Source organism: Pipistrellus hanaki, assembly GCF_964339955.1.
Source record: "Pipistrellus hanaki genome assembly, chromosome: 19".
In the NCBI taxonomy this organism is placed as follows: Eukaryota; Metazoa; Chordata; class Mammalia; order Chiroptera; family Vespertilionidae; genus Pipistrellus; species Pipistrellus hanaki.
The window spans coordinates 2,217,923-2,245,754 of NC_140521.1; the positions used below are offsets into that span (position 1 = coordinate 2,217,923).

At 55.9% G+C, this 27,832-nt stretch overlaps 1 protein-coding gene across 8 annotated transcripts in view; it reads right to left on the bottom strand.

Moving 5' to 3' along the window:
* The window catches only part of DEPDC5 (DEP domain containing 5, GATOR1 subcomplex subunit), a 47,313-nt gene that overhangs the window by 3,626 nt on the left and 15,855 nt on the right, over positions 1-27,832 (bottom strand). The window contains exons 19-40 of one of the 8 annotated variants that reach the window (XM_084867280.1): positions 27,195-27,231; positions 26,115-26,235; positions 25,339-25,559; positions 24,245-24,448; positions 22,407-22,542; positions 21,353-21,450; positions 19,965-20,030; positions 18,186-18,342; positions 17,156-17,316; positions 15,605-15,722; positions 15,207-15,374; positions 13,659-13,878; positions 12,666-12,799; positions 10,280-10,394; positions 8,291-8,356; positions 6,446-6,603; positions 5,151-5,228; positions 4,533-4,665; positions 3,744-3,852; positions 2,761-2,985; positions 2,230-2,399; positions 1,517-1,688 (exon numbers count right to left, since the gene is read on the bottom strand). In XM_084867280.1, coding sequence (XP_084723406.1) covers positions 1,517-1,688; positions 2,230-2,399; positions 2,761-2,985; positions 3,744-3,852; positions 4,533-4,665; positions 5,151-5,228; positions 6,446-6,603; positions 8,291-8,356; positions 10,280-10,394; positions 12,666-12,799; positions 13,659-13,878; positions 15,207-15,374; positions 15,605-15,722; positions 17,156-17,316; positions 18,186-18,342; positions 19,965-20,030; positions 21,353-21,450; positions 22,407-22,542; positions 24,245-24,448; positions 25,339-25,559; positions 26,115-26,235; positions 27,195-27,231 — 3,067 coding nt within the window. Of the gene's footprint in view, positions 1-1,516; positions 1,689-2,229; positions 2,400-2,760; positions 2,986-3,743; positions 3,853-4,532; positions 4,666-5,150; positions 5,229-6,445; positions 6,604-8,290; positions 8,357-10,279; positions 10,395-12,665; positions 12,800-13,658; positions 13,879-15,206; positions 15,375-15,604; positions 15,723-17,155; positions 17,317-18,185; positions 18,370-19,964; positions 20,031-21,352; positions 21,451-22,406; positions 22,543-24,244; positions 24,449-25,338; positions 25,560-26,114; positions 26,236-27,194; positions 27,232-27,832 lie in introns of those variants that run through there. The other 7 variants (XM_084867282.1, XM_084867281.1, XM_084867284.1 and 4 more) reach the window with 7 other exon arrangements.

A 27,832-nucleotide genomic window follows, 5' to 3' on the forward strand; every position in this document is an offset into this window, starting at 1 on the left:
GGTTAGGGCTCCTGCAGGAGGCAACCCATCGATGTGTTTCTCTCACATTGATGTCTCTCCTCTGTCTCTCCCTCTCTCTTCCACTCCCCCTAAAAACAATGGGGTGAGGATGAACAAAAAGATTTAAAAAAAAAATAAAGAAATGCATGTCCTCGAAGGACCATCTTCCATTTCCCTATGAGGAAAGACAATATTATAAGCTGGGTGGGGAAACGGAAGCAAGTCAACATAAAAATAATTTTGGGAAAGTGATCGGCTGGGGAGGGGTGGGGACGCCCCTCCCCCTGGCCCTCTTTGCGGTGGGGGCTGGGCAGCCTGTCCTGCAGCAGCCGGCCAGGGGCCAGGGGCCAGGGCCGCTCCGGGATGGAGCAGCCACTGCAGGAGACATCCCGAGGCCCCGGGCCCTCCCTCCACACTTGAAACCTTCTCTCGAGGACAGACCTGAGGATTCTGGGTAAAGGGAGGGCGAGGGAGAAAAGGCTTTGGCTTCAATAGGAAAACACACACACACACACACACACACACACACACACACAGCAGATTCTTGTCGGGTTTTAAGGGTTTGAATTCACTGTCATCAGAAGGGGCGATAACTGGGAGAGAAGCAGCACAGAAGCAAAAAAACCGAGTTCCAGATTCCAGCCCTTATGCCTTGAAGCTAGGGCTCCTTCCGTTCAGCGGTAACCATGGCAACCCACAGAGGCTGCTGGTCCTGATGACGGGGTTATGAGTGGCAGAGAAAACCATCAGCTCACACACACACAAAAAATGGCCCCGATAAAATAAAAAAAATAAATAAATAAATAAATAAATAAAAATGGCCCCGACGCCCGCCCCTCGCGCCGCCCTGTGCTGTCACCGTGAAGGCGGAAAAGCCCGGAGGAGGCTCGGCGGGTGCGGGGCACCCTCTCTCTGTCCCCTCAACGTGTGAAAAACAGCACTGCGGGCAGTGCCTGGCTTAACATCGTCAGATACCCACAATCATCGGGCGTTTCCGAACTGCAAAGGGGTCCTGCTCAGCCACACTGTGAGGTCACACGTGTGCGTGTGTGTGTGTGTGCGTGTGCGTAGAGTGCTTTAAAACCCCGCTGGCGTGGTGTGTGTGTGTGCGCGCGTGAGTGTGCGTGTGTGTGTGTAGAGTGCTTTAAAACCCCGCTGGCGTGGCTCCGTGGTTGAGTGTCAACCTAGGAACCAGGAGGTCGGGTTCCATTCCCGGTCAGGGCACAAGCCCAGGTTGTGGGCTCGATCCCCAGTGCGGGGCGTGCAGGAGGCAGCCGATCCACGATTCTCTCCCATCACTGATGTTTCTCTCTCTCTCTCTCCCTCTGCCTTCCTCTCTGCAATCAATAAAAATATATAAAAAAATAAATAAAAAGGATTTTGAGGCTCAGAGACAGGAAGTGACTTGTCAGTCCCTGAGTGAAGGAGGAGGATTAAAACCCAGACCCTCTGGCCCCTTGTCCGAAGGCGCTCTCTACGGGGACCGCCCCCTCCCGCCCCCGGGAGCCGCTCTTACTGTCGAACAGGTGCTCGCTGCCCTCCTTGAGCAGACAGCTCACGTTGAGCGGGATGAAGAGCTGGGCTCGGAGCGGGTCGCCGTACAGGTAGCTGGGCAGCGCGAAGGGACCCTCCAGCACCGGCACCAGCAAAAAGCCGCAGGAGGTGGCTTTGCGATGCCACCCTTGGACCTGGTGGGAAACACACACACACAGTGTCAGCCTACCTGGTGCGGGCGAGAGGAAGCACTGCTCGGGGAGTGATGGCCGCTCCCAGCCAGTCCCGGGCGGGAGGATGCGGTCTCACCCCCTGAGGAATACCCGGACCCTGTGAGCTAAGCACAGTGCCTCCCGCAGCCACGTGTCTGCGAGGCCAGTACTTCTTCTGGGAGGAGGAGGAGATGGGGGAGAACTGTTTCTTGCCTCTAAAAACCTTTCTCACCCAGCCGGTGTGGCTCAGTGGTTGAGCATCAGAGGTTGCCGGTCAGATTCCCGGTCAGGGCACATGGGTGGCGGGCCTGATCCCCAGGGTGGGGCGTGCAGGAGGCAGCCGATCCATGATTCTCTCTCATCATGGATGTTTCTCTCTCTTCCTCTCCCTTCCTCTCTCTGACATCAGTAACGGGATTTTTTTTTTTTTTTTTTTTTAAGTGACACGATTTGCTGCCGAGCACCCACGGAGCCCCCTGCACGGCGAGCCAGGGCCCCATCCGCAGCGCGAGGCGGCGCTCACCATCTCGAAGAGGACCGCGGCCGTCACCGCCATCCAGTGGAGCTTGATCTCGAAGGCCGCGTTCAGGGAGAAGTTGCCATGGTAATAGCAGCTGCACCACTCCAGCCGGTCTGTGCGGTTGTTCACGTCCACGTCCAGCGTCACGGTCCTCTGCTCCGGGACGGTGGCAGCTGTGTCCGCGCAGAGGAGGGGCCCCGAGAGAGAGGGAGGAGGAGGAGGGGATGAGGAGGAAGGATCAACATCCAGAGAGCAAACTTCTGCATCACCCAAGAGGAAAAAAAATCGCAGATTCTAGAAGCTTCTGAGAAGATGAACGGGGTGTGTTGGTCGGGACAATAACGAGCTTGGCCCACACGCGGCAGACACCAGCGCAGGAGCCTGCGGTGCCGACAGACCGAATGGCCCGTGCGACGGCCACGGCGGCTCCGATTCCCAGGTCCCGTGGCCTCATCCCCCGTGGCTGGCGGCCACTCGGCCTCCGTCCACCACCCGCCAGCGCGCCACCAGGCCCCGTGTGGGCCGGGCACCTACCCAAGAGCGCGGCGGCCTGGCTCCGTCCCCCGAAGCTGCGGCTGAAGGAGCTGTGCCGGCTGGCGTAGGAGGCCGGCCGGCTGGGCAGCCAGGGCAGGAGGAAGGCCGGGATCTCCGAGTGCAGCAGCTCCTCGGCCACGAAGGCCACCTCGAACCACTTGCGCTGGAAGCTGGCGAAGTCGTCCACCGCGGGCGTGTGCCAGGTGGTGGGCTGCTGCATGGCCCCTGGGGAAGCGGGAGGGAGAGCACACGGCTTGGGCACGGAGGCCTGTTTTCTTACAGCGCGGGCGGGCCGTAAACACATCACGCTGAGCAGAAGCAGCCAGGCACATAAGGCCACCCTGTAAGAGTCCCCTTAACAAAATGTTCAGAAAAGACCAATCTTTAGAAACAGACAGCAGACTGGTGGTGGCCAGGGCCTGGTGGCGGGGAGGGGGAGGAGGAGACTGGGACTGGCTGCTATGGGTCCAGGGTTCCCTACTGGGGGATGGAATGATCTGGAACTAGACCCAGTGGTGGATGCAGGACATCACGAAAACAAACACAGAAAACGTATTCTGGGAAATATAGTAGGTCTTGATGGGTCTTCTTGGGGGAGGAAATGGATCTGCAGGCCCAGCGAGGAGAAAGTGCTGTTAGACACGCAGGTGAGAGCCCATTGTGTCATACTCGGGACCGCCTGCACAGTGGGTGGGGGCGCTCTAACCAAAGCCAGCCTGAGGGAATTGGCTCGAGCCGGGTCCCTTGCCCTCCTTTAGGGTTATCTCCCCTTCACCTGCTCTCACAAGAACGTCCTGTGGCTTTAAGAAACCCGCGTGGCTCCGGCGATGCCTAACTTAAACACGGATGCTCACGGGAGCCGACAGGCCCGGCACAACTTGGAAAACCAAGTGACCCAAGGAGCTCAGGCAGCAGGGCCACCGGAGAGAGCAGGTCACCGGCAAAGCCCCAGCCCCCGGGCCCCGGCGTGCCGCGCCTCTGACCTCTGTCGGGCTCCCTGTCCACGACGATCTTGTAGAAATAGAAGCCGTAGATGAAGGTCCGCCAGACTTCGCCGGACGCGTGCGTGATGAGCTGCTCCTCCAGCATTTTCTGCGGGAGAGACGGGGAAACTCTGAGATCCCTGTGGAGGGACGTGTGGGAGGTGCAGCCCCTGGTACAGGACGGCGTGGAGGGAAGGACAGGGCCCCCAGGAGACCGACCCTGGACCCCCACCCCCATCAGCCATAGCTGCACCCTGCCAAGGGCAGTGCCTGATGCAGACAATGCTATAAAGTACAAATGCGTATTTTAACGTCATCAAGGATTTCAGACACACTGAAAAGTATCAAGAAAGTCCAACTTCAACCAATTTAATATCTTACTATATTGACATCAGATCTTCCTAAAATACATTTTTATTAGTGGGCTCTGTGCGCAACGGATAGCGCATTGAACTTCTAAATATATTTTTTATTGATTTCAGAGAGGAAGGGAGACGGAGAGAGAGAGACAGAAGGATCAATGGTGAGAGAGAAAGAATCACTGATCAGCTGCCTCCTGCATGCCCCACACTGGGGATGGAGCCCACAACCCAGGCCTGTGCCCTGACCGGGAATCGAACCGTGACCTCCTGGTTCCTAGGTCCACGCTCAACCACTGAGCCCCGCTGGCCGGGTGCAGCCAGATTTTTCAGTCGTATCTTTCAAAGCAAGACAAGCTCCTTCCTCGACTCCAGACAGTCCTCCCACTTATTACAAACGGTTCCGCGGGCCCTGCCCGGGCTGCCTCACCTGCATGATGTCGATGGCCATGGCCGGCGTCTGGACGCCCTCCACGTTGTTCACCAGCCAGTGCACCACCTCGGCGCTGATGAAGCAGGAGGACGAGAGGCCCTTCTGCTCCGAGAGCAGCTGGACGCCTGTCCTGGTGCCAGCGCGGCGGGCGGGGAGCGGGGCGGGCAGCACCAGGCAGCGGGGAAAGAGAAGACGGTGCTAAGTGCTCACTATCTGACGTGAGGATCCCCCGAGTGCGATCGCTCACCGCTATTTCTAGACCCCGAGAAACCCCCGGACAGAACAAAAAATGGGGTAAAAGGGGGGAAGGAGAAGAGAAAGCAAAAGGACCTGACATGTAGAGAAGACCTAGACTTGTCAGGTATTAGACCAGGCGAGTTATGTATAACTATTTGATGTACTCCTTCCATCAAACCTGCGACTTCTGTTCCCCATTTTGCAAACAAGGTGAGTCTCCGGGACCAGAGAGGTCAAGGGACTCGCCCAAGGTCTCACAGCAGGTGAGCAACCAAGTCAGGTAGGACCGCGCCAAACTGCGCTGCCCGAGGCTGGCCCTCCAGGGCCCTACGCCCCGGCCCTCCCGCCCCGGCTCCCACACGCGCGCCCAGCACTTACGAGGGGTGCTTCATGGCCTCCAGGATCTCGGCCAGCGTGGAGGCCGACGTCAGGGCGCTCGCCGCCACCTGCTGGGAGCTGGGACACAGAGGCCCGGTCAGCGGGGCCCGAGCGGGGACCTTAGGCGCCTCCTTCTCACGGAGCCGGGAGCCTGGATGGCACTGACATTAAAGGTGGCCCAGAAAGTTCTGGATTGCTCCATCCTGGGGTTATCTTATGGGAGGGAGGGAGGCCACCCCCAGGCTCAGACAGGAGGCGGTCCCACCCGGTGAGTGTGAGCGCCCTCAGTGGCAAACTCAGCTCCTCCGAAGCAGCCCACCTCCCCGTGGCCTACCAGCTGCTAGCAAGTTCTTTTTTTAAATATATTTTATTGATTTTTTTTACAGAGAGGAAGGGGGAGGGATAGAGAGTTAGAAACATTGATGAGATAGAAACATCAATCAGCTGCCTCCTGCGCACCCCCTACTGGGGATGTGCCCGCAACCAAGGTACATGCCCTTGACCAGAATCGAACCCGGGACCCTTCAGTCCGCAGGTCGACGCTCTAGCCAGAGCCAAACCGGTCAGGGTCGCTAGCAAGTTCTTTACCACGAAATGGAACCTGTTCTAATTTTCAGTCACTGGTCCCGATTCCTGTCAATGCGGGTCTCCTTGTCTCCGGCCTAAACACCTCCAGTTCCTCTTTTCTCTCGAAAGCAGAAGAAAGCCCGCCCCCTGGTCCGGCCAGCAATGAGGAAGCGGGGACATGCACTCCGCCCCGGGAGCCGGGCAGCCCAGCCCGCCCTCCCCGGCCAGAGCCAGGGCGGCAGGAACAGCCTGGGCAGATGGCTCAGGAGCCATTGCGCAACAAAGGAAATCAAAAAGCAGTTCCTCCGGTCTGCCATCAGCGTAACAGGCTGGGGCGCGGGCCACTTCCTCAAGCCAATGAGGTCCGAGCGGCTTCTGTGCCCCCTGGATGCTCGGGAATGTCCCGCTGCCCAGCACGGCCCCGTCTGGCCACAGAGGGACCCGTTCGCTATCCGTGCATTCCCTCCAGCGGCACAGACCCACCGCACGCTACCACATGGGGGCCTCTGCCGCGGGAGCCACGTGGAACAGGACGGACTGGCTCCCCAGAGCCCACCCTGCATGTCTGATCCCCCGCAGGGGTCTCTGAGCTCGCCTGTGAGCGAGAGAGGGCGGGGGTCGCCAGCCCGGGCACAGGTGCCAGTGAGAACGGACGGGGGGGTCAGGACGCAGGCCCCCCCAGCCTCCTCTGCGGCCGGACCATCCTCACGGCCCGGGAGGCGCCTCACCTGCCGTCACTGGGGTTCGAGGAGGTGAGGCCCTGCTCCCCCGAGTTCTGGGAGCTCCCGACGAAGGTCTGGCTGTTGCCTCTGTCCACGGACTGGCCTGAGCTCACCCCCAAGCTGGTGCCGTCCAACGCCGGGACCGCCGTCTGGTCCACGGACACCTGGAGGTTAAAAGAAAAACAAAAAAACTCTTTAAGGCTGTTGACATTTTGGTCCTTTTCCTTTCTTTCCTAAAGGGGACAAGGGAGGACTGGACACTTCTAACATGAAGTGTTAAATGATCTGCTATGTTGTTAGATGCCGCACAAATCACTCCCGCTAAGTCAGGGCGTCTCAACCTACACACTGCTGCCCCGTGGGGACAGATGAGTCTGCTGCGGGGCTGTCCTGTGTGGGACATTAGAGCAGCATCCCCGGCTTCTACCCACCAGATGCCAGTAACACTGCTCTCACTAGCTCCCCCGGCCCAGCTGTAACGAACAAAAATGTCTCCGGATGGTACCAAATGGACCTTAGGAGGCAAAACTGCCCGATTCTGAAGAGAGCCATTTGGCTCTTGTGGTTTGGGGGGGGGGGGGGGGGGCGGGGAGAGAAACACACCAAAAACACGCAGACTCTGCCAGCACCATGAGTGCACGGAGAAAGGCAGCAAGAGGCAACTTGCAATTACCAATCCCCATCCGCTTCTAACCAGCAAGACTTAGGAATGGGGACTGCGCTGTCCTTCTAGATTAGAGAGGAATGGAGGACTCCACCCGGCTCTGTTGACGCCTTCTGGATCCTGGTAACGGTCCCCTCTCATCTACTGCCCCGGAGAACTGCCCCAGCGGCCTACACGGAAGGATGTGTCCAGAATCTGCCTAATTCCTGCCGTTCCATTTCAGAAGAGATGCGGTTGAGGAGTTATCCTCTTCATCAGGCAAACGTTTTCCGGAAAGGACCAGACTAACTGTTTTAGGCTTTGTGGGCCACAGAGGGCTTGCGGCAACTACTCAGCTCCGCAGAAGCAGCTGTAGACAGTGTAAACAAATGGACGTAGCTTCGTTCCAATAAAACTTTATTCATAAAAGCAGATGGCGGGCCAGGCTTGCCAGTTCCCTGACCCCTGCTCTCCATTCATCTTTCAAGAGGCTGCACAGAGAGGCGTTTTGCTCATATCTTTGTACCAGGAGAAGCCGTGCTTCTCCCAGGAGACTGGCTTGCCTTCATATCACGACCACTGCTCTCTGGCTGCCGGGAGGGTCGGGGGTGAACATAGCATGAAACTCGAGGGACTTTAGGAGACCTTACATGAGGTCCTACCGGACTTTTCCTTTTCCTGAACTTGCCCCAAATCTGAAAATGCAGGCACACGATAGACAGAATGGCTGTCTTCTCGCACAGAGGCCCGGAAGGAGCCCCCGGAGGGGGTGCTGGGCCTAGAGCAGCGGTCGCCTGCCGGCGGTCCGTAGGCTGGCGACCGCTGGTCTAGAAGGCATCTTGCCTTAGAAACCCTGTTCCAAGTCTTCCTCGCAGAGGACTGCGGGTACCCCCTCTCCCAGGAGGCGGAGTTTAATCTCCCCGTCCTCTTCCGAGCGGCTAGAGGAGCACAGAGAAGGAAACTGTAGCTTCACAGAGGAGACAGCTGGCAGATGCTACATCCGTCAGCACCGATGCGGCCACTCGGTCTCACGTCCATCCTCTCCATCCCCCTCTGCCACGGCCAAAACCACAGACGGGAATGTACGCCTCCGAGACCAAACTCAATGTCAGCTGCCCTTGAACCTCAGCCGAGGGCCCATCCCGTCTGTCCCGAGCCGAGCAGAAGGCTCCTGCCGCAGGGTGTGTGGGCTGCAGGGTTTGACTGACCTGCGAGGAGAAGGTGGTCGATGCTGTGCGGGGGCTGCGGACAAACTCCGTAGAGAAGGTCCCGTCCTGGATCAGAGGAGGAGGAAGAGGAGGAGGAGGAGGAGGAGGAGGAGGCAGTGGCGGTGGCAGACGCGAGAGTGCGAAGGAACGGGATGTGGACCGGCGGTGAGCCATGGGGGGGGGGGGCAGAGGGGGGGATGAAAGAAGAACAAAAAAAACAAAAACAGGGAGGGAAGGAGAGAAACAATGGCTCATGAAGAATGAAGAGAACGCGGGAAGAGAGAGCCACAGGGGAGACAATATCCCAATGCAAAGCACAGGCAGGACTCGCACCTTCGTGGGCAGAGCACTCCATCGCGGGGGAGCAAGCGCCTGGCGTAGAAGACGGGTCCAACATCGATCAGCCGCCTCCTGCACGCCCCCCGCTGGGATGTGCCCGAAACCGAGGTACATGCCCCCGACCGGAATTGAACCTGGGACCCTTCAGTCCGCAGGCCGAGGCTCTATCCACTGAGCCAAATAGGTCAGGGCCCTGGCACTGCTCCTAATCCTCACAGATGGCAATGAGCAGAGTCAAAGCGAGGGTTCTTAGGGATTCTCAGTGTCCCATCCGGGTCCCTTCTCTGCCAGAACATACGGGAGCAGAGGTGCCGATACTGCCGACATGTATGCACATGCGAGTGAGGATGGGGGAAAAGCCTCCTCTTGACCACCAGCTCATTCCTTACACACAGACCATCCTTAGAACAACTGTCCCTGAAGCCACAGCAAACCACAGCCTGCAGGCCCACCCAGCCCCTGGCCCAGCACAGCCCGGGAGCGAGGAGGGGGTGGAAGTGCCTGCGCAGAAGCCTTGATCTGGCCTCTGGGCCCACAAAGCCTCGAGGTTTGCCAACCCCAGACCTGCAGATCACACGAGCTGCCTGCAGCCTCAGTCATACTTTCGCTCAGATTTTAACCCCTCCATCCCTGTGGTCTGATGCTAGTCACTTATCCTGAAAAAATAAACCAGCGATGTGGTCAAGTAATTATCTGCAAAGGTGTTACTTGCAGTGTTATTGATCGCTGTAGAATCATTATGCTCGTAAAGATCTATGGAAGAATTTTCAAAAGTTGTTTTTAATACCAAGTGAAAAAAAAGTAAATTATAAATGAAGGGCCAGTCATAGGATGAAATATGATATCATTGTTTTTAGAAATCATTCTTTTGAAAAAAATCATTCGTTTGACTGAAACACCCCAGGTTTGATTCCATAATAATATATGGGCAAATATTCATGACATCGGAGAAAAAGAAATAAATACCAAGGTGGACAATTTGACCCCAATTTTGATAAGAAAATACATCTATTCAATCTCCTTCCGTTTTTTCTTAATAGTGGTCAGACGAAAGGACATCTGATGGGCTTGCCTACCCCACCAGGACGACCTCGGGTTCTGGGTTTCCCGGAGGCGCTGACAGAGCCCAGGCTCAAAGGGTGTAGGAGGCCGGGCCTACCGTTCCCGCCCCTCCGCTGGACCTCCTGTTCTGCATAGAGGCCCCGGCCTTCGGGCTGTGTTTTTTGTGGTTGTCGTTTTCGGGAGTCTGAGCGAATGGACGGGAATTTCATTATCAAAGAGAGAGCTCTCTGACCCCGGACGTTTGCTTATAGATCATTAAAAACAAAGAAAAAGGAAAAAAGTGAACTCTCATGGCAGATGCCTCAGGAGCTCTCTACCTGCCCTCCGGGGGAGCCGGCGCTGTGGCTAAAGGACAACCAGGTGGCCAATGCCAAGGCTCAAGCCGGATCCTGGGCCTTGCCCAATACCGTTTAGCCGGGCTGCCTTCTCTCTGCCTCTACCGGGCAGCCAGCCCCTGACAGTTCTGAGCAGTCACGCTGCAAAGGGCAGAACTCCTCCGAATGCTCAGCTCGCCAGTCCTAGACCCCGCCCTCCCCATCGGGGCCCTGGGGGCTCGTTCCCCGGTCCCCGCGGGAGGGGCCCCCTTACCTTTCTCGGGCTGTCCACGTAGGTGGGAGTCATGGCAACGCTGCTGCTGCTGCTGTCGGCTGGCTGGGCGGAGCTCTTGCCCCCGTGCACGGCTGCCTGCTGCTCGCCCAGGCACCTGGCAGGACACACACAGGCTCGTGGGGAGCCCCCTAACCTCCCCCCACCACCACCACCAGGAAGGCCCGCGGTAGACAAGATGACGTGAAGACAGAGCTGTCGCTGTTATCTTTTTGGTTGTTTTTTTTAATCTTCACTCAAGGGTTTTTTTTCCATTGATTTTTAGAGGGAGTGGAAGGCAGAGGGAGAGACAGAGAGAAACATCGACGTGAGGGAGACACATCGACTGGTTGCCTCCCCCACACACCCCGACTGAGATGATCAAACCTTCAACCCAGGTACTCGCCTTTGACCAGGAACGGAACCTGCAACCCTCTGGTGTACAAGCCGATGCTCTAACCATTAAGCAACACCAGCCAGAGCTCAAAAACTTTTTTTCCTTTTTTAAGTTTTCTAATATCAAATATTTCGCCAATCACCTTCAGACATTTCTTGCAGTTTGTTTGTTCAAAGCAGGATTCCACTAAGGTCGCTACACTGCAATATGTGTGTCTCTTAAGCCTCTTAAGCTATAAACGCCTTCGTTATCGCTGCTCATCCCCGCAGTTTATCTGCTGAAAGCAGCTCCAGTGTCCTGTGAACGGACAGCCTGGGGGAGCCGAGGGCGTCCCTTCCCTGCCATCCGCTGCTCTGGGCCTGCCTTCCTGCGGCCAGAGAGGATGCTGAGCGGCGGGCAGGCCTATGTCTGGCAGTTGCCGCTGATCATCTCTGCAGGGTCCGCGCGTCATCAGAGCCCACGCACGGCGATGTTCTATCACCGTCCCCGCCCACTCGCTGGAACGCCGCCGAAAGGAGCCTTCCCCCACCGGCGACTTGGCTGCCCTGGGGTCCAGGGCTCCTTCCCTCGTCCCCTCGCAGCACTGTCTGCCTCCCCCCAACTCCCCTCACCGTGTGTTTCCTCTGAGCCTCACGCTCGGTCTCACACGGTGCCGTTCCCTGGGGTGGGCCACGGCCGGGAGAGCAGGGCCAGGAAGGCCTGACTACCCCCAGCGGCCTCACTGGTGTCCACGTCAATCCTCACCTACTGAGCTGCCGTCCGGCCCGCGGACTAGCAATCAGGGATCCAGGGACCTTTGTCTAATGGCTCAGGGGACGGGGCTGCCACAAAATGACCAGTCAGCCAAAACCGGTGTGGCTCAGTGGATAGAGCGTCGGCCTGCGGACTGAAACGCCCCAGGTTTGATTCCGGTCAAGGGCATGTACCTTGGTTGCGGGCACATTCCCAGTGGGGGGGCGTGCAGGAGGCAGCTGATTGATGTTTCTCTCATCAACATTTCTGACTCTCTCTCCCTCTCCGTTCCTCTCTGTAAAAACATCAATAAAATATATTGGGAAAAAAAATAAAAAAGGAAGATGAGAACAAGTAGGATATAAAAGAAACGAGATTGGCCATGAGATGATAACCAGCGAGGCTGGTGATGGGTGAGTGGGGAGTGATTATACCAGCCTGTCTACTTCTTTAATTTGTCTGGAATTTTCCATGAGAAGAAAAGGCCTTTCCAAGGATCGCTCTTGCTAAGGTGAGGACAGCCTGAGCCCAGCTTCCCACGCAGTCTGTACCGGTGTCTCCCCTCGGCCTCCTCCTTACTCCCTGTCACTTCCTGGGAGCGGATGGATGCAGGCTCCTGCCGGGACCCCCACACCGGCACCCATGGTCCAGTCCCCTGTAACACCTCGTCCAGGGACCCTTGCATCCCCTTCTCCATCATTCACGCCTATCGTCCACCTACTACGTGCCAGGCACAGCACACAGCCTGTCCTCAGCGCACAGACACATCGGGAGAAGATGAGCTCACCACGTGCGGCCTGGAAGGATACCGACCGACACAGGCCCAGGATGCTGGAAGCTGGGAGAGTCAAGGGCAGCACAGAGACAGCTCTGCCATGGTGACGACATGGCACCCTGCATCTGTCTGAACCCACAGAAGGCACATCACCACGAGAGAGCCCTGGCGTCAGTGAGCGATGGGCTTTGGGTGACTGTGTGTCGATGTAGCCTCATCAGTTGTGATAACTGTACCGCGCTGGCGGAGATGCTGGTACGTGGGGGGGAAGACACGTATATGTGGGTACAGAGATGTCTCATTGGTGCGCATGGGACACCCCTGTACCTTGCACTCAATTTTGCTTTGAACCTAAAACTGTTCTTACAAAATAAATTCTACTAAAAACAAAACAAAACAAAAACAAAAACACAACCAATAAAACAAAACAAGAACCACTCTGTGGGCCACGACACGGGGCCGCGGCCGCCCCGCCCGGCACTCACTTCTGGCTGGCCTCCATCTCCAGCAGCGCGGACAGGGCCGACGTCCCCTTCTTCCCCACCGGGGGGCCGGCCGCCTCCAGGGGGTGCGTGGCCATGGGCCCCGCCATCTGCAAGCCTTTCATGGCGGCCCCTTTCTGAAGCAGAGGAAGGAGAGGGCCCCTTGTCAGCAGCCCAGCCTGTCCCCACTCCCTCCCTCCCTCTCCTCTGCTCCCCGCCAGCCCGCCCCGGGAGCCCCTCCGCAGAGGCCTGATGCTGAGGGAGAGCAGGCAGCCCCGGAAAGGTCTCATAGGATGCGATGCCGTTCCTATGGCGTTTGGGGAGGACGGGAAGCATGGTGACGGAGAGCAGGCCGCTCGCTGGCTGGCAGGGGTGAGAGGCGAAGGGAGAAGGGGGCTGTACGGCAGGCAGAATGGGGGACATTGCTTCTGCCGAGGGCCACGGGGATATTTACAACGTCATTCGAGGGCCACACACAATTAACAACTTAAAAATTAGACCGTGCTGCCGAAACCGGTTTGGCTCAATGGATATAGAGTGTCGGCTTGGGGACTGAAAGGTCACGGGTTCGATTCCGGTCAAGGGCATGTACCTTGGTTGCGGGCATATCCCCAGTAGGGGGTGTACAAGAGGCAACTGATCGATGACTCTCTCTCATCGATGTTTCTAACTTTCTATCCCTCTCCCTTCCTCTCTGTACAAAATCAATAAAATATATTAAAAAAAAAAAAAAAAATTAGCCCACACTGTTTGGCCGAACATTTAATGAACGTCTAATGCCTTGGCAGGGCCAGACCAAACGGTTTCGAGGGCCTTATACTGGCCCGCGGGCCAGACGTTCCCCACCCATTACCCAGGGGGCACAAGGGAGACTCTTTTTTGAGTGATGGAAACTATTCCACATCCTGGAATCTCCTGGGGAGGTCCCTGAGATGGGAGGAGACGGTCCCCGAATCCCAGACCGGGCGCTGTCCCCAGGGGGCCCGGAGCCCTCACCCGCATCATGCGGTCCGAGCGGTGGCGCCTGCGGATGCGGTTCAGGCCCTCCACGAAGCGGATGAAGCCGTCCAGCAGCTGCCACTCCTCCTCGTCGGCGCGGGGCCGGTCCCCGTAGATGTCGCAGTGGGCCTCGCCCTCCGTGATGCGCTTGGTGGCGGTGACGCAGGCGGGCAGCAGCAGGAAGCGCGTCCTCCAGAACTTCAGAGACTCGATCAAGCTGTGGAGGAGCCAACGGGGAACGGGGGTGGTGGTGGTGAGAAAGAGTGGATCGTGAGGGCTCCATCTCAGCCCTCTCCCTGACGCTGGGGTGTGAGGGTCCCTCTCCCCAGGACGTGCCACCATTCAGGGGGCTTCACTCACAACACAAGCTCATTGTGTGCCGAAGATAATTAAAAAATAAATTCTGAAAAAATAGACCTTAAGGTCACAGTTTGATTCCCGGTCAGGATAGTGGGCTCCGTCCCCAGTGTGGGGGGTACAGGAGGCAGCCGATCAATGAATGTCTCTCATCATTGATGTTTCTCTCTCTCTCTCTCCCTCCCACTTCCTCTCTGAAACCCATAAAAAATATATTTAAAATAATAACAAAATAAAAATTAAATAAAAAACCCCACAAGCTCAGAAGGAAGGCCTGGGAGGTAGCATGTGCTTTCTATCCCAGAGATGCCAGAAGGCTCTGTGAGCCTGGCCCAGGGGCTGGTGGCTTTGCAATCCCCGCAGTCGTAGATGACGCAGAGAAACGAACAGCGGAGCGCCACCAGGAGTCGGGAAAACGTGACGCGAACGTGACCTGCCCTGACATCCCACCCCCACGTTTCCCGGCTGTTTGTTTTTAGGTGGCAAAACCGAAACAGCCAAGTCGACCACTTTAATGATGGCTAAGTGGACGTGTCAGTGGCATTGGCACATCGCCAGGGCGGTACAACCATCGCCACCAGCCACCCATTTGTTGGGTTTTTAATGCAGATGTGCTTTTGTTCTTCTAAAACCAACATCATTTTGTAATCAAAGGCCGGAAGCGTTAAAAATATGGACACACCCAGCCGGGACCGGTTTGGCTCAGTGGATAGAGCGTCGGCTTGGGGACTGAAGGATCCCGGGTTCAATTCCGGTCAGGGGCATGTACCTTGGTTGCGGGCATATCCCTAGTGGGGGGTGTGCAGGAGGCAGCTGATCGATGACTCTCTCTCATTGATGTTCCTAACTCTCTATCCCTCTCTCTTCCTCTCTGTACAAAATCAATAAAATATATTTTAAAAAAATAAAAATAAAAATAAAATAAAATATGGACACACCCAAAGAACTTGTATGCATACATGCCCAACCCATGGACAATAGGGTGGTGAAGGCCTGGGGTGGGGCAAGCTGGCAGGGTCAATGGGGGGGAAGAAGGAGGACATATGTAACACTTTCAACAATAAAGATTAAAAAAAAAAAAAACAATAATAAAATAATAAATGAATAAATATTGTTTAGACAAAAACAAACAAACAAAAACACGGCTGCACCCTAGGCGGCCCCGTGGAGCGCCGCACGCCCTCCGACCTGAAGTCCTCGGAGCCGGCCGAGCAGATGTACTGGTCCAAGTAGTTCCACTTGTACTCCTCCAGCCGCTCGTGGGAGAACTCCACCCAGCAGGACACGAACTCCGAGTCCGAGTGGGAGGGGCACAGGCTGTAGGTGTAGTGGATCTGGGCCGACTCGTACGGGTACCTGGGAAGAAGCAGGCACGGCCGGAAGTCCGAAGGAGAACCTAGCACCCCCTCGGCATTCAACCGCTAACATGAGCCTGGGAGACGAAACAGCAGCTGCAGGAGAGGACAGCGGCACCCACTCCGGCGCCTCTGTGTGCACGCGTGTGACACGCGTGGCAGAGCACGGGGGCAGCATGCGGACGGGACGCAGGGCAGGGGCGGGGGGGCCTGGCCCGCGCCGGCACTCACTTGGGCAGGTAGCGCGTCACGGTGATCATCTTGTCCTTCAGGGTGACCTTGTGGAAGGTGCGGCCCATGCTCAGCCAGTACTGGTCCTCCTCCTCGGGGTGGCTCCGGGACACCAGGCCTGAGGGGGAGGGGGGATGGACACAATCATTCTCTTCATCTGGTCCCTGGTCATTCCATTAACAGGCAATTGCTTCTCTCCAGTACGGATTCAGAAAAGGGGAGACAGAAGGGACCCTTTCTTTGGAGGGGTAGTTTCATGGAAGTGTTATCCTTTGGGGGAAAAATGGGAAAGTCCTAAAGTTAGCAGATTTTGCTGTCATGAAACAGCCAGCTGCAGGGGAGCACCTGGGGCCACTGGATGACACACTCAGAGTGTGGCTCAGTGGTCGAGCATCAACTTAGGAAACAAAGGAGGTCAGGGTTCGATTCCCGGTTAGGGCACAGGGTTTGGGACTCGATCCCCAGTGTGGGGCCTGCAGGAGGCATTTGATCCATGATTCTCTCTCACCATTGGTGTTTCTATCTTTCCCTCTCCCTTCCTCTCTGAAATAATAAAAAATCTACATTTTTTAAGAAATGAAGCTAAAATAGTCCCGGTACTCAGAAAGGTTCCTATTCAGTAGAGTTCAGAATAGGACAAGAAGGCAACACGTGGTAAGTATCACGGGGGGGGTTTTACTGAAAACCCAGAGGGAGTCTGAGGCTTCGCCATCAACAACGGGGCCTGGACTGGGTGACCCCTGAGCCCCCTCTAACAAAATCACACTTGTCTGACCCTCTGGCCGGGGCCGGCTTCCTGGAGCCAGAGATGAGCGGGGGTTTGGAGCTGGTGGCTCGGGGAACTGGGGGTCTCATTAGCTCTCGGGAGGAGGCAGGAGATTAATGGCGGCTCATCGATTGTTCCAGGAAGTGGCCGCTGCTGCTTTCCGATTCCTGTGTTACTTTAGAAGCGCTCTCCAGCGCCTGGCTCCCAGCAGCCGGCGTCACCCGGTCTCTGCCGCTGGTGAGCCCGTCACTCACAGATGACCCTCCCATTCCGGCTCCAAGTCAGTAAGCGTCAGTGATAAACAAGAGATGAATCCAGAATAGGAAAAAAAAAAAAGGGGGGGGGGGGATAAACTTGAAGTTTAATGGACATTTGAGAACCTTCTGTGTGTCAGGGCCCAGTCAAGGGCATGTACCTTGGTTGCGGGCACAGCCCCAGTGGGGGGATGTGCAGGAGGCAGCTGATTGGTGATTTTCTCATCCATGTTTCTAACTCTCTATCCCTCTCTCTTCCTCTCTGTAAAAAATCAATAAAGTATATTTTTTTAAAAAGAAAGAAAGAAAGAAAAGGAAAAATACAGCCCTAGCCGGTCTGGCTCAGGATAGAGCATCAGTCTGTGAACTAAAGGACCCTCTAATAAAAATGTATTTTAAAAATTTACATACTAGTATATACACATCTATTTATCTATCTATCAAATTTTTTTGTTATTATTATTTTTTTGTTTTTGTTTTTCACCTATATTTTTTTAAAGAAGAAAAAATGTCAGCCCAAGGAGAACTGACCTCGGCTGTAGAGGGGGCTGCTGCTGAGCGGGGGCGGGGCGGCGGGGCTGGGCTTCGGCGCCTTGGGCTGCACGATGATCTGGTAGCCCTGCATGAGCCGCTGGCAGATGAACTCCTCAAACACCTGCTGGGCCGTCATCTGCACGCCCTCCTCGTCCCTCCTGCGAAAGCAGACGCTCGCTCGCACGCCTGTGCTGAGCCCAGGGCAGGGCGACACTCGGGGTCCACACTCCCATCCTCCCCTTCGCTTCCACCCGCAAGCCGGGATGGGTCAGAAGACCAACAGTCTGTAAGTCTGTCCTGGGAGGAACGATCAGTTCCAGAGGTGGAAAAAGAAGGCGGGTAACCTGATGCCCAAATGAGTAATGTTAGAAAAGAAAATCACAACAACTGTCACAGAAAACGAGAAGGGATCACCGAGGGGAAATGGTGAAAGGAGGCGGGTCAACAGAAATCCTAAGAAAAACAGACAGCCTAGTTGGTGTTGCTCAGTGGTTAGAGCCTCCATCTATGAACCAGGAGGTCAGGGTTTATTCAATTCCTGGTCCGGGCACAGGCCCGGTTGTGGGCTTGATCCCCAGTAAAGGGGCGTGCAGGAGGCAGCCGATCCACGATTCTCTCTCATCATGGATGTTTCTCTCGCTCTCTCTCCCTCTCACTTCCTCTCTGACATCAATAAAAATATTTCCTTTTAAAAAAAGAAAAATGAACAGTTCTTACATCATAACATTTCCTAAGTATAAGATGAAATGGGTTTGCAATTTCAGTGTTTGTTTTTAAAAAAATATATTTTATTGTTTGTTTTTGTTTTTTTACAGAGAGGAAGGGAGAGGGGGAGAGAGGTAGAAACATCGATCAGTTGCCTCCTGCACACCTCCTACTGGGGATGTGCCCGCAACCAAGGTACATGGCCTTGACCGGTATCGAACCTGGGACCCTTCAGTCTGCAGGCCGGCGCTCTATCCACTTAGCCACACCGGTTAGGGCTGAAACTGCAGTGTGTTCCTGCACGCCTGGCCCTGGCACGCACCTGTCCATGTCGGCCTCCGGGAGGAGGTCGTAGCAGCCCTCGGTGTAGTCGTTCTGCAGGCCCTGGCGGTCGGGGAAGTAGTCGGTGGTGAGGGGGAGGCACGCCGGAGTCGTGAGAGACTTCCAGTCCACTCCAACTGTGCAACAGAAGCCTGGCACTACAGGGGGGGCAGACAGCGTCAGAACTGCCGTGTCAGCGGGAGGCACGTGCGGTCGCCACGGCCAGCGTGGGCAGCGGCGGCGGGCGGGGAGGGGAGCCGGAGGAGGGGGAGGGGGAAGGGGAGCGGGAGAGTTCACGGGGAAAGGGGACAAAATTTCCAGGCGTGGGGATGGGGAGGGAGAAAGAGAAAGAGAGAAACAGTCGGTTAGACAAGGCGATGCGCGTGCTGCTTATTCAGTCCCCTCATGCAGACGGGATTCAGAGCCGATCCTTAGCTTCTCTGCTGACGGTGAGCTCTAAGCTGCGGTGGCAAGGAGGTTACCGCGGGGCAGGCAGAGGTCCGCAGAGCGGGAGACGGCCCGGGGCCGAGCCCCCGGAGCCGGCGGAGGGGCTGGCGGAGCGAGGAGGGGAGATCAGGGGGGGTTTGGGAGCAAGCGGCACACGGTAGCAGAATTTAGGGATCCTTTCGGAATTGCAAAAAATAAGTCACAGATCCAAAAGGGCGGGAAGAGCAGTCAGGGGTGCCTGGGACCGTTATAAGGCAGACCGGAAGTGTACGAGTCTGAGCTGAACCACCTAGAAAGGAAAGCTCCCGAGGGGAGGTAGCGTGGGCCTGGCCACAGGGGTCCGCCCCCACATCGCCTGCCCTTTGGTGAAAGCGGGGTTCCTCCGCCTTGGCACCGCGGAGGTGTCGGCCATGGGTAATTCTGTGTTGGGGGAGGGGGGCCGCCCTGTGCATTGTGGGATGTGGAGCGGCACCATGGATGCTACTCACTAGACGCCAGTGGCATCTCCTGGTTGTGAAAACCAAACGTGCCTGCAGACACTGCCACGTGTCCCCTGGGACAGCACCCCCTCCCCCAGAGGAACATCAGTGAGTTAAGGCCGTGGTCGGCAAACTGTGGCTTTCGAGCCACACTCGGCTCTCTGGCCCCTTTAGAACGGCTGGCTCTTCTACAAAAATACCACCGCCTGGGCGAGTCCATGTTGAAGAAGTGGCATTAGGGAGAAGTTTAAGTTTAAAAAATTTGGCTCTCCAAAGAAATTTCAATTCTCTTTTTCTCTCTCCCTCCCTCTCTTCCTCTCTCTAAAATCAATCACTCAACACAAAAATTAAGCTATATGTGGATTGTCAACACACAGGGGTCAGGGCCCCGAGCCCCATGGCGGTCAAGGGTCGGCTGTGGTAAGTGGTTCAGCCACTTCGGGAGAAAAGGATGATCAGAACAAACACAACCCGGGCAGACGTTTCCAGCTGCAGGCGTGTACACAGTTACAGCTCTCGCTTCTTTCCAACTCTCCCCAAAGCCAGCACTAGGTACCTCAGGGCTAAGGCCAGCTCTGGGCAGGCCCAACAGCCTCAGGAAAATTCTGTTACCCACGCCCGTTCCTCTGAGCCGACTTCCAGAACACGTGGTCTAGCCACGCCCTTCTCCCTTTCCATCCCAGAGGCCCCGGAGTCCTCCCTCATCACCACCCCCCCACCCTCCCCCCGCCCCGGGCCTCCTGGTTCCCCTGAGCCATGTGGGGTTCCGGGCCACTCTCTTCCCGCAGGGCCCCCTCTTGCCACCCCCCACCCCCGCCTCCTCCCCACCTTCCCCGGCAGGCCGCCCCTCTTACTTGGGTCCGGAGAGGCAGACACACTGTCCTCCAGAGAGTCCTTGTTCTGGGTCCGAGGGTTCATCCCTGTGGAGAGAGGAAGACAGCTGGTCTCAGTGAGGCTGCTTCTTCCAGAAAGGTTCTGACCAGTCCTGGTTTGAAAACCCAAAACTAGAGCTAAAAGGAAATATGTAAACCAAATGCTGAGCGTTTTCAACAGCGCAAAGGAGTCAAAGGGAAAGGATTGCCCTCGAACCTGGGATGAGCCAGAACGCGGCTCTGAGGCTATCAGTACTATTCTGTGCCCTCCGAGAGAGACCTTGCAAAAGGCAGCTTACCACTCAGACTGAGAAAAGGGACGTATTTCAAAGTCATCGTAAACGAAGTAAAGCCATCGTTAGCAAGCATAAAAGGAATCTTTAGCAAGCGTGAGATGACCCATTTAAAGTTTGTCCTTCCCCAAATCATGGCTGCGTGGAGTAAGACCTCAAAGCTCACTGCCTGAAGAGAACACACACAGGACTGCACCCGTAACTAGGCTGAAAGAAAAACAGGAAGATTCTTCAAAATGCAACGTATTTGCATTTCAACTGAAATGTAACAGAACTCATTTTAGAGCACACATGTGAATATTTAAAGGTCCCTTTCAAAACATGAAATCAATAAAAAAAATATATATAGTTAAAATATACTTTTATTGATTTCAGGGAGGAAGGAAGAGGGCGAGAGAGATAGAAACATCCATGATGAGATAGAATCATTCATTGATCACCAGAGGGCTGCGAGGGAGGGGCGTTGCTGGAGCTGATTCATCAAGACGAAGGAAGCTGCCATCTCCCAAGCAGAACCAGGGGTTGAAGAAAGAGAAAAAGCATGTTCCAGACAGAGGCAAGCCCACCACCTGGGCAGGTGCCCTGACCTGGGACTGAACCGCGACCTCCTGGTTCATAGATTGACGTTCAACCATTGAGCCACACGGGCCGAATAGGAAATGCAAAGAAGACAAAATACAAAACACTGTTCCCCTCTGGGCCTCTCCTACTGGTTTTTATGGAGGGGGGGGGGTGCACCCTGCCCCCCCAACACACACACACACACACACCATGGAAAGTTCTTTTGGGAGCAGAGAGCTCTCTCCTGCCCTGGCCCTGGTACCTCCCTCAACACCAAGCTCGTAAGTCGTCCTTGGTCACGACTCACCGACAGCCCCGCTGATGATAAATGTGGCTTGACCAGCCTGTTCCCGGCTAAAAATGTAACGTGCGGCCCATTTATAATCCCATGCATTCTAAAGCACGGCTTCCAAATAGGTCACCCCAAACGGTGGCGGACGGGAATCCCAAAATAGACGTGGCCCTTCCTTCCCGGTCCCCGGGTGGGCCTGCTCCGAGCACTGCTCCGCTGGTTACCTGCACCGCCGTTGCTAAGCAGGCCGGCGGCGGGCGCTTCTGGGCCGCCGAAGTTCAAGAAGGACACGCCGTCGCCAGGCTGGCGGGAGGAGCTGTGCCTGCAGGGAACAGAGCCCGGCCACCGGGCTTAGCGCGGATCGCAGCCTCCTTTATCCCGCTCACCCTGCATCCCCGGGGTCCTCGGCAAAAAACGGGACTGGGTACCCAGCCACACGGGCTGGCAACCGCCGGGCTCCGTGTCACAGGCTACTAGGCTCCGGCCTCCTGGGGCCGGCCCCTCCTGCTCTGGCACCTTCCCTGCTATTGCCAGGCTAGACCGCCTGCCCCTTCTGCCCTGAGCCTCCCCGGCTCACACCAACAGGAGGATGTGAGGCGCTCGAATAGAGGCAGCCAGTTCATCTGGCAGAGACGGTCACATCCGATCTGCATCCCTTAGGCACCCCGGGGTTGCTGAGGTGAGTGGATGGGGGTCTAACACCGCTCTTTGCAAAGTGTTGCCTAAAGCATCACAGTGAGTCCAGAGTACCCCGGACTCAAGCTTGCCAAGGCTCACATGGCTTCCTTCCTGGACAGAGTCTCTTTGGGGTGCCTGTGACACAGTCAGAATCCTGGTTCAAAAAGGCTTGTTTGTAAAAAACACGGACCTCTATTTCCACATTTATCCTAAACTCGGCAGGGAAGTTTCTCGGTGACCAAAATGACAAAAGTCAGAGCCTGCCCGCCCAGCACACACACGGCAAGCATCGCCGGTCTAGGCATCCCTTGTCGCCCTTGACCGAGGACCAGAAGACATTCATTCACGTGTGAGGTTCAGAATCGGTGCTCTGAATTACACCTCCGGCTAACGCAGGGCCCGGGCCACGCTTCTGGCAAAGACGTCATGCTGTGTGCTTTGAACTTGGCCCGCCGGAGGGAGTGACGCTGACCCTGATCTCACACTGGCTCTTCCAGGCCCATCAACGTGACACTGGGCCAGCAGTCTGTCCTGCGCATCGTCTCGGGGGGCCGAAGGGTGGTCTCGGGGGACCGTCCGGAACCCCGCGCACGCTCTCACCTTCCAGCAGCTTCGTGATAGGCTAGCTCCAGCAGCTCTGCAGAGGAGTGCGCGGGGTCCCTCTGCCTGCTGCCCTGCAGCTCCGCCATGTTCTGCCGGGTCTGGTGATGGATCTGGATGGCCTCCCCGGATGGTCCTACCCAGACAAAGACCCGCTGAGCGTCGTCCCCACCTGACAGCCAGTGGGCTCGATCCCCAGTACGGGACGGGCGGGAGGCAGCCAATCAACGGTTCTCTCTCATCGTTGATGTTTCGCTCTCTCTCCCTCTCCCTTCCACTCTGAAATCAATAAAGATATATTTAATAAAAAAGGAACACCAACGACTTAACTAACATATAAGATAGCAACAACCGGGACTCGAAGAAGCAGAAGATAATGTAAGCGCAATCAAGACAAATAGGAGAGCATCAGAATTAGCCAACTCTGCTAAAAAAATGCTTCCTAGGGAAAGAAGTTCCAGAGCACTCCCGTCCACAGGGGCCGAAGGAGAGGGTGTATAGGTCGAAGAGAGAATCCGTGTGAAACCCCAGACGTGCAAGAGGCAAGACACGTGCAGGCGACGAGCGTGGGAAGGAAAGGAACCTCCGAGGATGGCGACGGCTGGGCAGCCCAGCAAGGGGGGGCCTGGGCGAGGAGAGGCCCCGGCGGGCAGGGGGACGCAGCTTTGGAGATACCGTTTCGGTCAAGGGCTGCGTGTTTGGAGGAAACGCACGGAAGCAAGAAGAGAGAAGAGTCACGGGAGGAACACCAAGAGTTCTGCTCCCAAGAGAACGCGAAGGGAGCCAGCGGGGGGCAGCAACGGGAAGAGAGAGGCCCAGAAAGAAACCGGTCACGTGAGTGATTATGCCAGTGAACAGGAGGGCGAAAAGGGGACTGAGAATGACGCCCAAGGACAGCCGGAAGAACCAGAGACGTTGCTCGCTTATGTAACGTTAAAGCAAGGGAACAATAATAATAAGTAATAATAACCAGGCGTTTCTAGTTGCTCAGCAGGATGGCTTCCATGGGAAACCCTGGCGTTCCGTGCACCTGTCCCTCCCCAGCCCAGCAAGCGCCCCTTACGCTGCAGGTGCATTCCAGCCACAGCTGCATAAAACCTACTGTCACCCTCGGGACAGGAACCCATCAAACAGGACAGACTCGGAAGAACTGAATTTGGAAAACAAAAATTTCTTTCTGCAGTTGTCAGAGATCCCAAAGGGGGAGAAAAAAACAAAAAAAACAAAAACAAGGGAACATAACGAAGTAACCAAAACAGCATTAGCGCCCTGGCCAGTGTGGCTCAGTCGGTTGAGCATCGTCCTGGTCGCCAAGGGGTTGCTGGTTTGAGCTCCAATTGGGGAGCGTGCCTGGGCTGCAGGCTCAATCCCTGGTGGGGGGGCCTGCAAGAGGCAGCCGACCTACGTGTCACTTACGCATTGATGCTTCTCTCTCCCTCTCTCTAGTCCTCTCTCTCTCTAAAAATCAATTTTTAAAAAAATCTTTAAACAAATGAACAGTAATATCAATACCCAGAGAAAGGCAGGGAGGAAGGAATGAGTGAGAATGAGGGCCATCCGTCTTAGGAAAGACAGCAGATGGCAAAGCACAGTCTCTTTCAAACAGAACAGAAGCCCTCAGCTCGCCACCACTCACTACAGTTACAAAGCCCGTTCCCGGGGTCTTCACCAGAACCCCTGGGGTAGGCCATGTGGGCGTGGCTACCCCATCTTACAGGCTGGACATGAGGTACGAAGAGGCATTCAGATACTTGAGCGAGGCCACGTGGTTGACTGGTGCTGCGGACCAGGCCTGGGGAGGGCCCGGTCCCCGGCTCTTTCCTGAGCCGCCGACTCACCCACAGGGAAGGTGTGCATCCAGCGCCGCCTGTTGGACGTGAGCTTCATGGGCATCCGCGAGGGGGCGAAGGGGTTGATGAGTGCCCGCTGGGGGGTGTAGCCGCCCGGCCGGACGTGCAGCATGGACTCGGCGCTCCCCACGTGGAAGCGCCCGGGCGCGCTGGAGTCCCGCTGCGGCGGCTCCATCATGTGCTCCAGGACATCTGCCGGGGACGGGAGAGACGAGACGTGGAGGCAGAGCACAGAGCCCCCGGAACCAGAACCAGGCGGTCCGATCGGCCACGGCTGGCAAGAATCCAGGACATTAGGCATGCCCAACAGTGAGGGGAATGAGTAAAATCACCAAACCAGGGAGAAATGAAACCGTGGGCTTGTTTGCTTGTTAAAAACTTCGTCTTGGTCCCCAAATGCCTGGCCCAGTGAAGCCGCCTCCGCACTTCGATGGGGAGGACCACACATCGCCTAGCCTGAGACCCTGGACTGTAAGCTGGTGTACGCCAAGGGCAGGGCTTGAATTGCCTCCCGTGGAGATGGGGTGGGTATATTCTGCATGTAAGAGGAACAATAAGATATATATATATACACACACACACACATATATATATATATGTATATATTTGCCAAAACCAGTTTGGCTCAGTGGAGAGAGCGTTGGCCTGTGGACTGAAAGGTCCCAGGTTTGATTCCGGTCAAGGGCATGTACCTGGGTTGCGGGCACATCCCCAGTAGGGGGTGTGCAAGAGGCAGCTGATTGATGATTCTCTCTCATCGATGTTTCTAACTCTCTATCCCTCTCTCTTCCTCTCTGTAAAAAATTAATAAAATATATATATATATTTTAAAAAGATATATATATTTGGATGAACAGGGGGCCAGACCCTGGCAGAGACAGTCACTGTGTTCGCTAAACCTGCTTGCTTTTCCTCGTGGGCACCCATACGGACAGCTCGGGTGGTTTGTACTCATCGCACTGGCATGGAAATCATTAAACGTGGTCTTCCATCTGGCCACCACCCCCAACCGCTCCAGCCCTCACGGCGGGAGGGAAGCCGTGCCCAGCTCTGCCCGGCCCGGCCCGGGCCTCGGCTCTGACCTCGCGTGCTGGTGTAGCCCAGGGAGCTGCTGACTTCGTACTGGTGCAGGTGCGGCAGCGGGATCATGAGGATGTTGGCGCTCCGGCCCAGGGAGCTGTCGTCGGAAGCCTGGCTCCTCACTTCCTCCGCGGGCAGCGCCCGGCTGGGCACGGAGGGGCTGGAAGAGACGTCGCAGGAGCTGGCGCTCTTTCGACTGTGACTCTCCTGCTCGCGCACGGACCTGGCCCAGGAGAGAGGACAGGTCACCGCCCAGGAAGGGACGCTGCCCCCAAACCTGTCACCAGCCCGTGCTACTTGGGAAACCAATAACAACGATCCCCAATGGGCCCGGCTGGCACATGCCCAGGTTTCAGGCTTAATCTCCAGTGTGGGGTGTGCAGGAGACAGCCAATCAATGATCCTCTCTCATCATGGATGTTTCTCTCTCTTTCCCTTCCTTTTGGAAATCAATAAGAATATTTATTAAAAAAATCCCCGCCGGTGGAGACCGGTTTGGCTCAATGGATAGAGCGTCAACTTGGGGACTGAAGGGTCCTGGGTTCGATTCTGGTCAAGGGCATGTACCTTAGTTGCGGGCATATCCCCAGTAGAGGGTGTGCAAGAGGCAGCTGATCGATGACTCTCTCTCATCGATGTTTCTAACTCTGTATCTCTCTCCCTTTCTCTCTGTACAAAATCAATAAAATATATTTAAAAAAAAAAAAAAATCCCAGCCGGACCTCACATTTCCCTGGGGAGTTTGTCTGTCCGCCCCCAAGCGAATCGGGCCAAGCACCTGCAGGTGGCGAGGCGCTGGGCCCGGGACGGGCCTGGCAGCCTGAACACTTGGGCGTCGTAGGCATCGTAGTCCACTTGGATGGGAAGGGCGTTCTCAGCTTCCTTTGGCGTCCCAAGAGCTGAAACACACAGAAACACACAAATAACATGAATTGTCATCAGAACTCCTTCCAGCCAGATGCCTTCCGAGGGTCTTCATCAAAACCTGCAAGACATAATGACCATCATCATCATCATCATCATCTCCCCCTGGGGGAGGAGGGAGGAGAGATGCCCTGACCGGTGAGGGTCAGTTGGTTGGGCATATCCTGTTGTGCACGAAAAGGCGGCCGGTTCGATTCCTGGTCAGGGCACACGCCCGGGTTGCAGGCTCGATCCCCGGTGGGCAGCAGGCAGCTGGTAGATGTTCTGCTCTCACATCGATGTTTTTCTCTCTCTCCCTCTGCCTTCCTCTCTCTCTAAAAATTAACAAAAATATTTTTTTAAAAAGGATGATAACCATTCACCAGGTTGTGGAGATACATGACATATGTCAAAGGATGCAGAAAGAGTATAACAAACACTAAGTAAAGGGAAGGTGACGGCAGTACCACATTCTCCTATGATCCCACTCTTTTTTTTTTAATATATTTTATTGATTTTGTACAGAGAGGAAGGGAGAGAGATAGAGAGTTAAAAACATTGATGAGAGAGAGTCATCCATCAGCTGCCTCCTGCACACTCCCTACTGGGGATATGCCCGCAACCAAGGTACATGCCCTTGACCGGAATCGAACCCGGGTCCCTTCAGTCCCCAAGCCAACGCTCTATCCATTGAGCCAAACCGGTTTCGGCTGTGATCCCACTCTTAAAATACCATCTTCAAATGCATGTTTTGTACTTTCAAATGTTCTCCCTGGCCCCTACAAAGGACCTATCCTTCTCATCCGTCTTGCAGTTGACAGGACAAACATACACAGGCGGTGTAGAAGCCCAGGTCTCCCAGCGTGGCCGTGAACTTGTCATGTGAGCTCACATCCTCTTGCTGCCCCGGTGGGCAGGCTCTTTCTAACGGAGATGAGAGGAGGAGAGTACTCACCCGTGTCCCGGCCGTTTTTCGCTCTCTCGGAGGCAGGCTGAGGAAATAAACAGAGAATGAATCGCTCCCTTCCTGGCTGGCACAGGACTGACCACAGGCCCAGCACGTGGGCGGCTGCTCCCCGGGGCGGAGGCCTCCACGCCTCTCACGCCGATGGAGAGGCAGGAGCGCCCGCCAGGCGTCTACCTACCGGGGCCTCCAGCCCTGCCAGGCCCTTCCTCCCACCTCACATCTGGTTTGCTCTCACAACTCCACCCAGAGGGCCCCAGGCCCTGCTTCACAGGGGAGGCTATTTAATTCTAGAAGGAACAAGGGACCTGTTCAAAGGCACACAACTGGCAGGTGGCAGATCCCAATTCCAAGACCAGCTCTTCAGACTCTTAAGAGTGGTATTTTTTTAAAAACACATATTTTTATTGATTTCAGAGAGGAAGGGAGAGGGGGAGAGTGTAAGGAAGGGAGGGGGGGGGAGGGAGAGAGAGAAACATCAATGATGAGACATCATTGATCGGCTGCCTCCTGCACACCCCCACTTAGGATCGAGTCCGCAACCAGGCATGTGCTCTTGATCGGAATCAAACCCGGGACCCTTCAGTCCGTAGGCCGACGATCTACCCACCAAGCCAAACCGGCTAGGG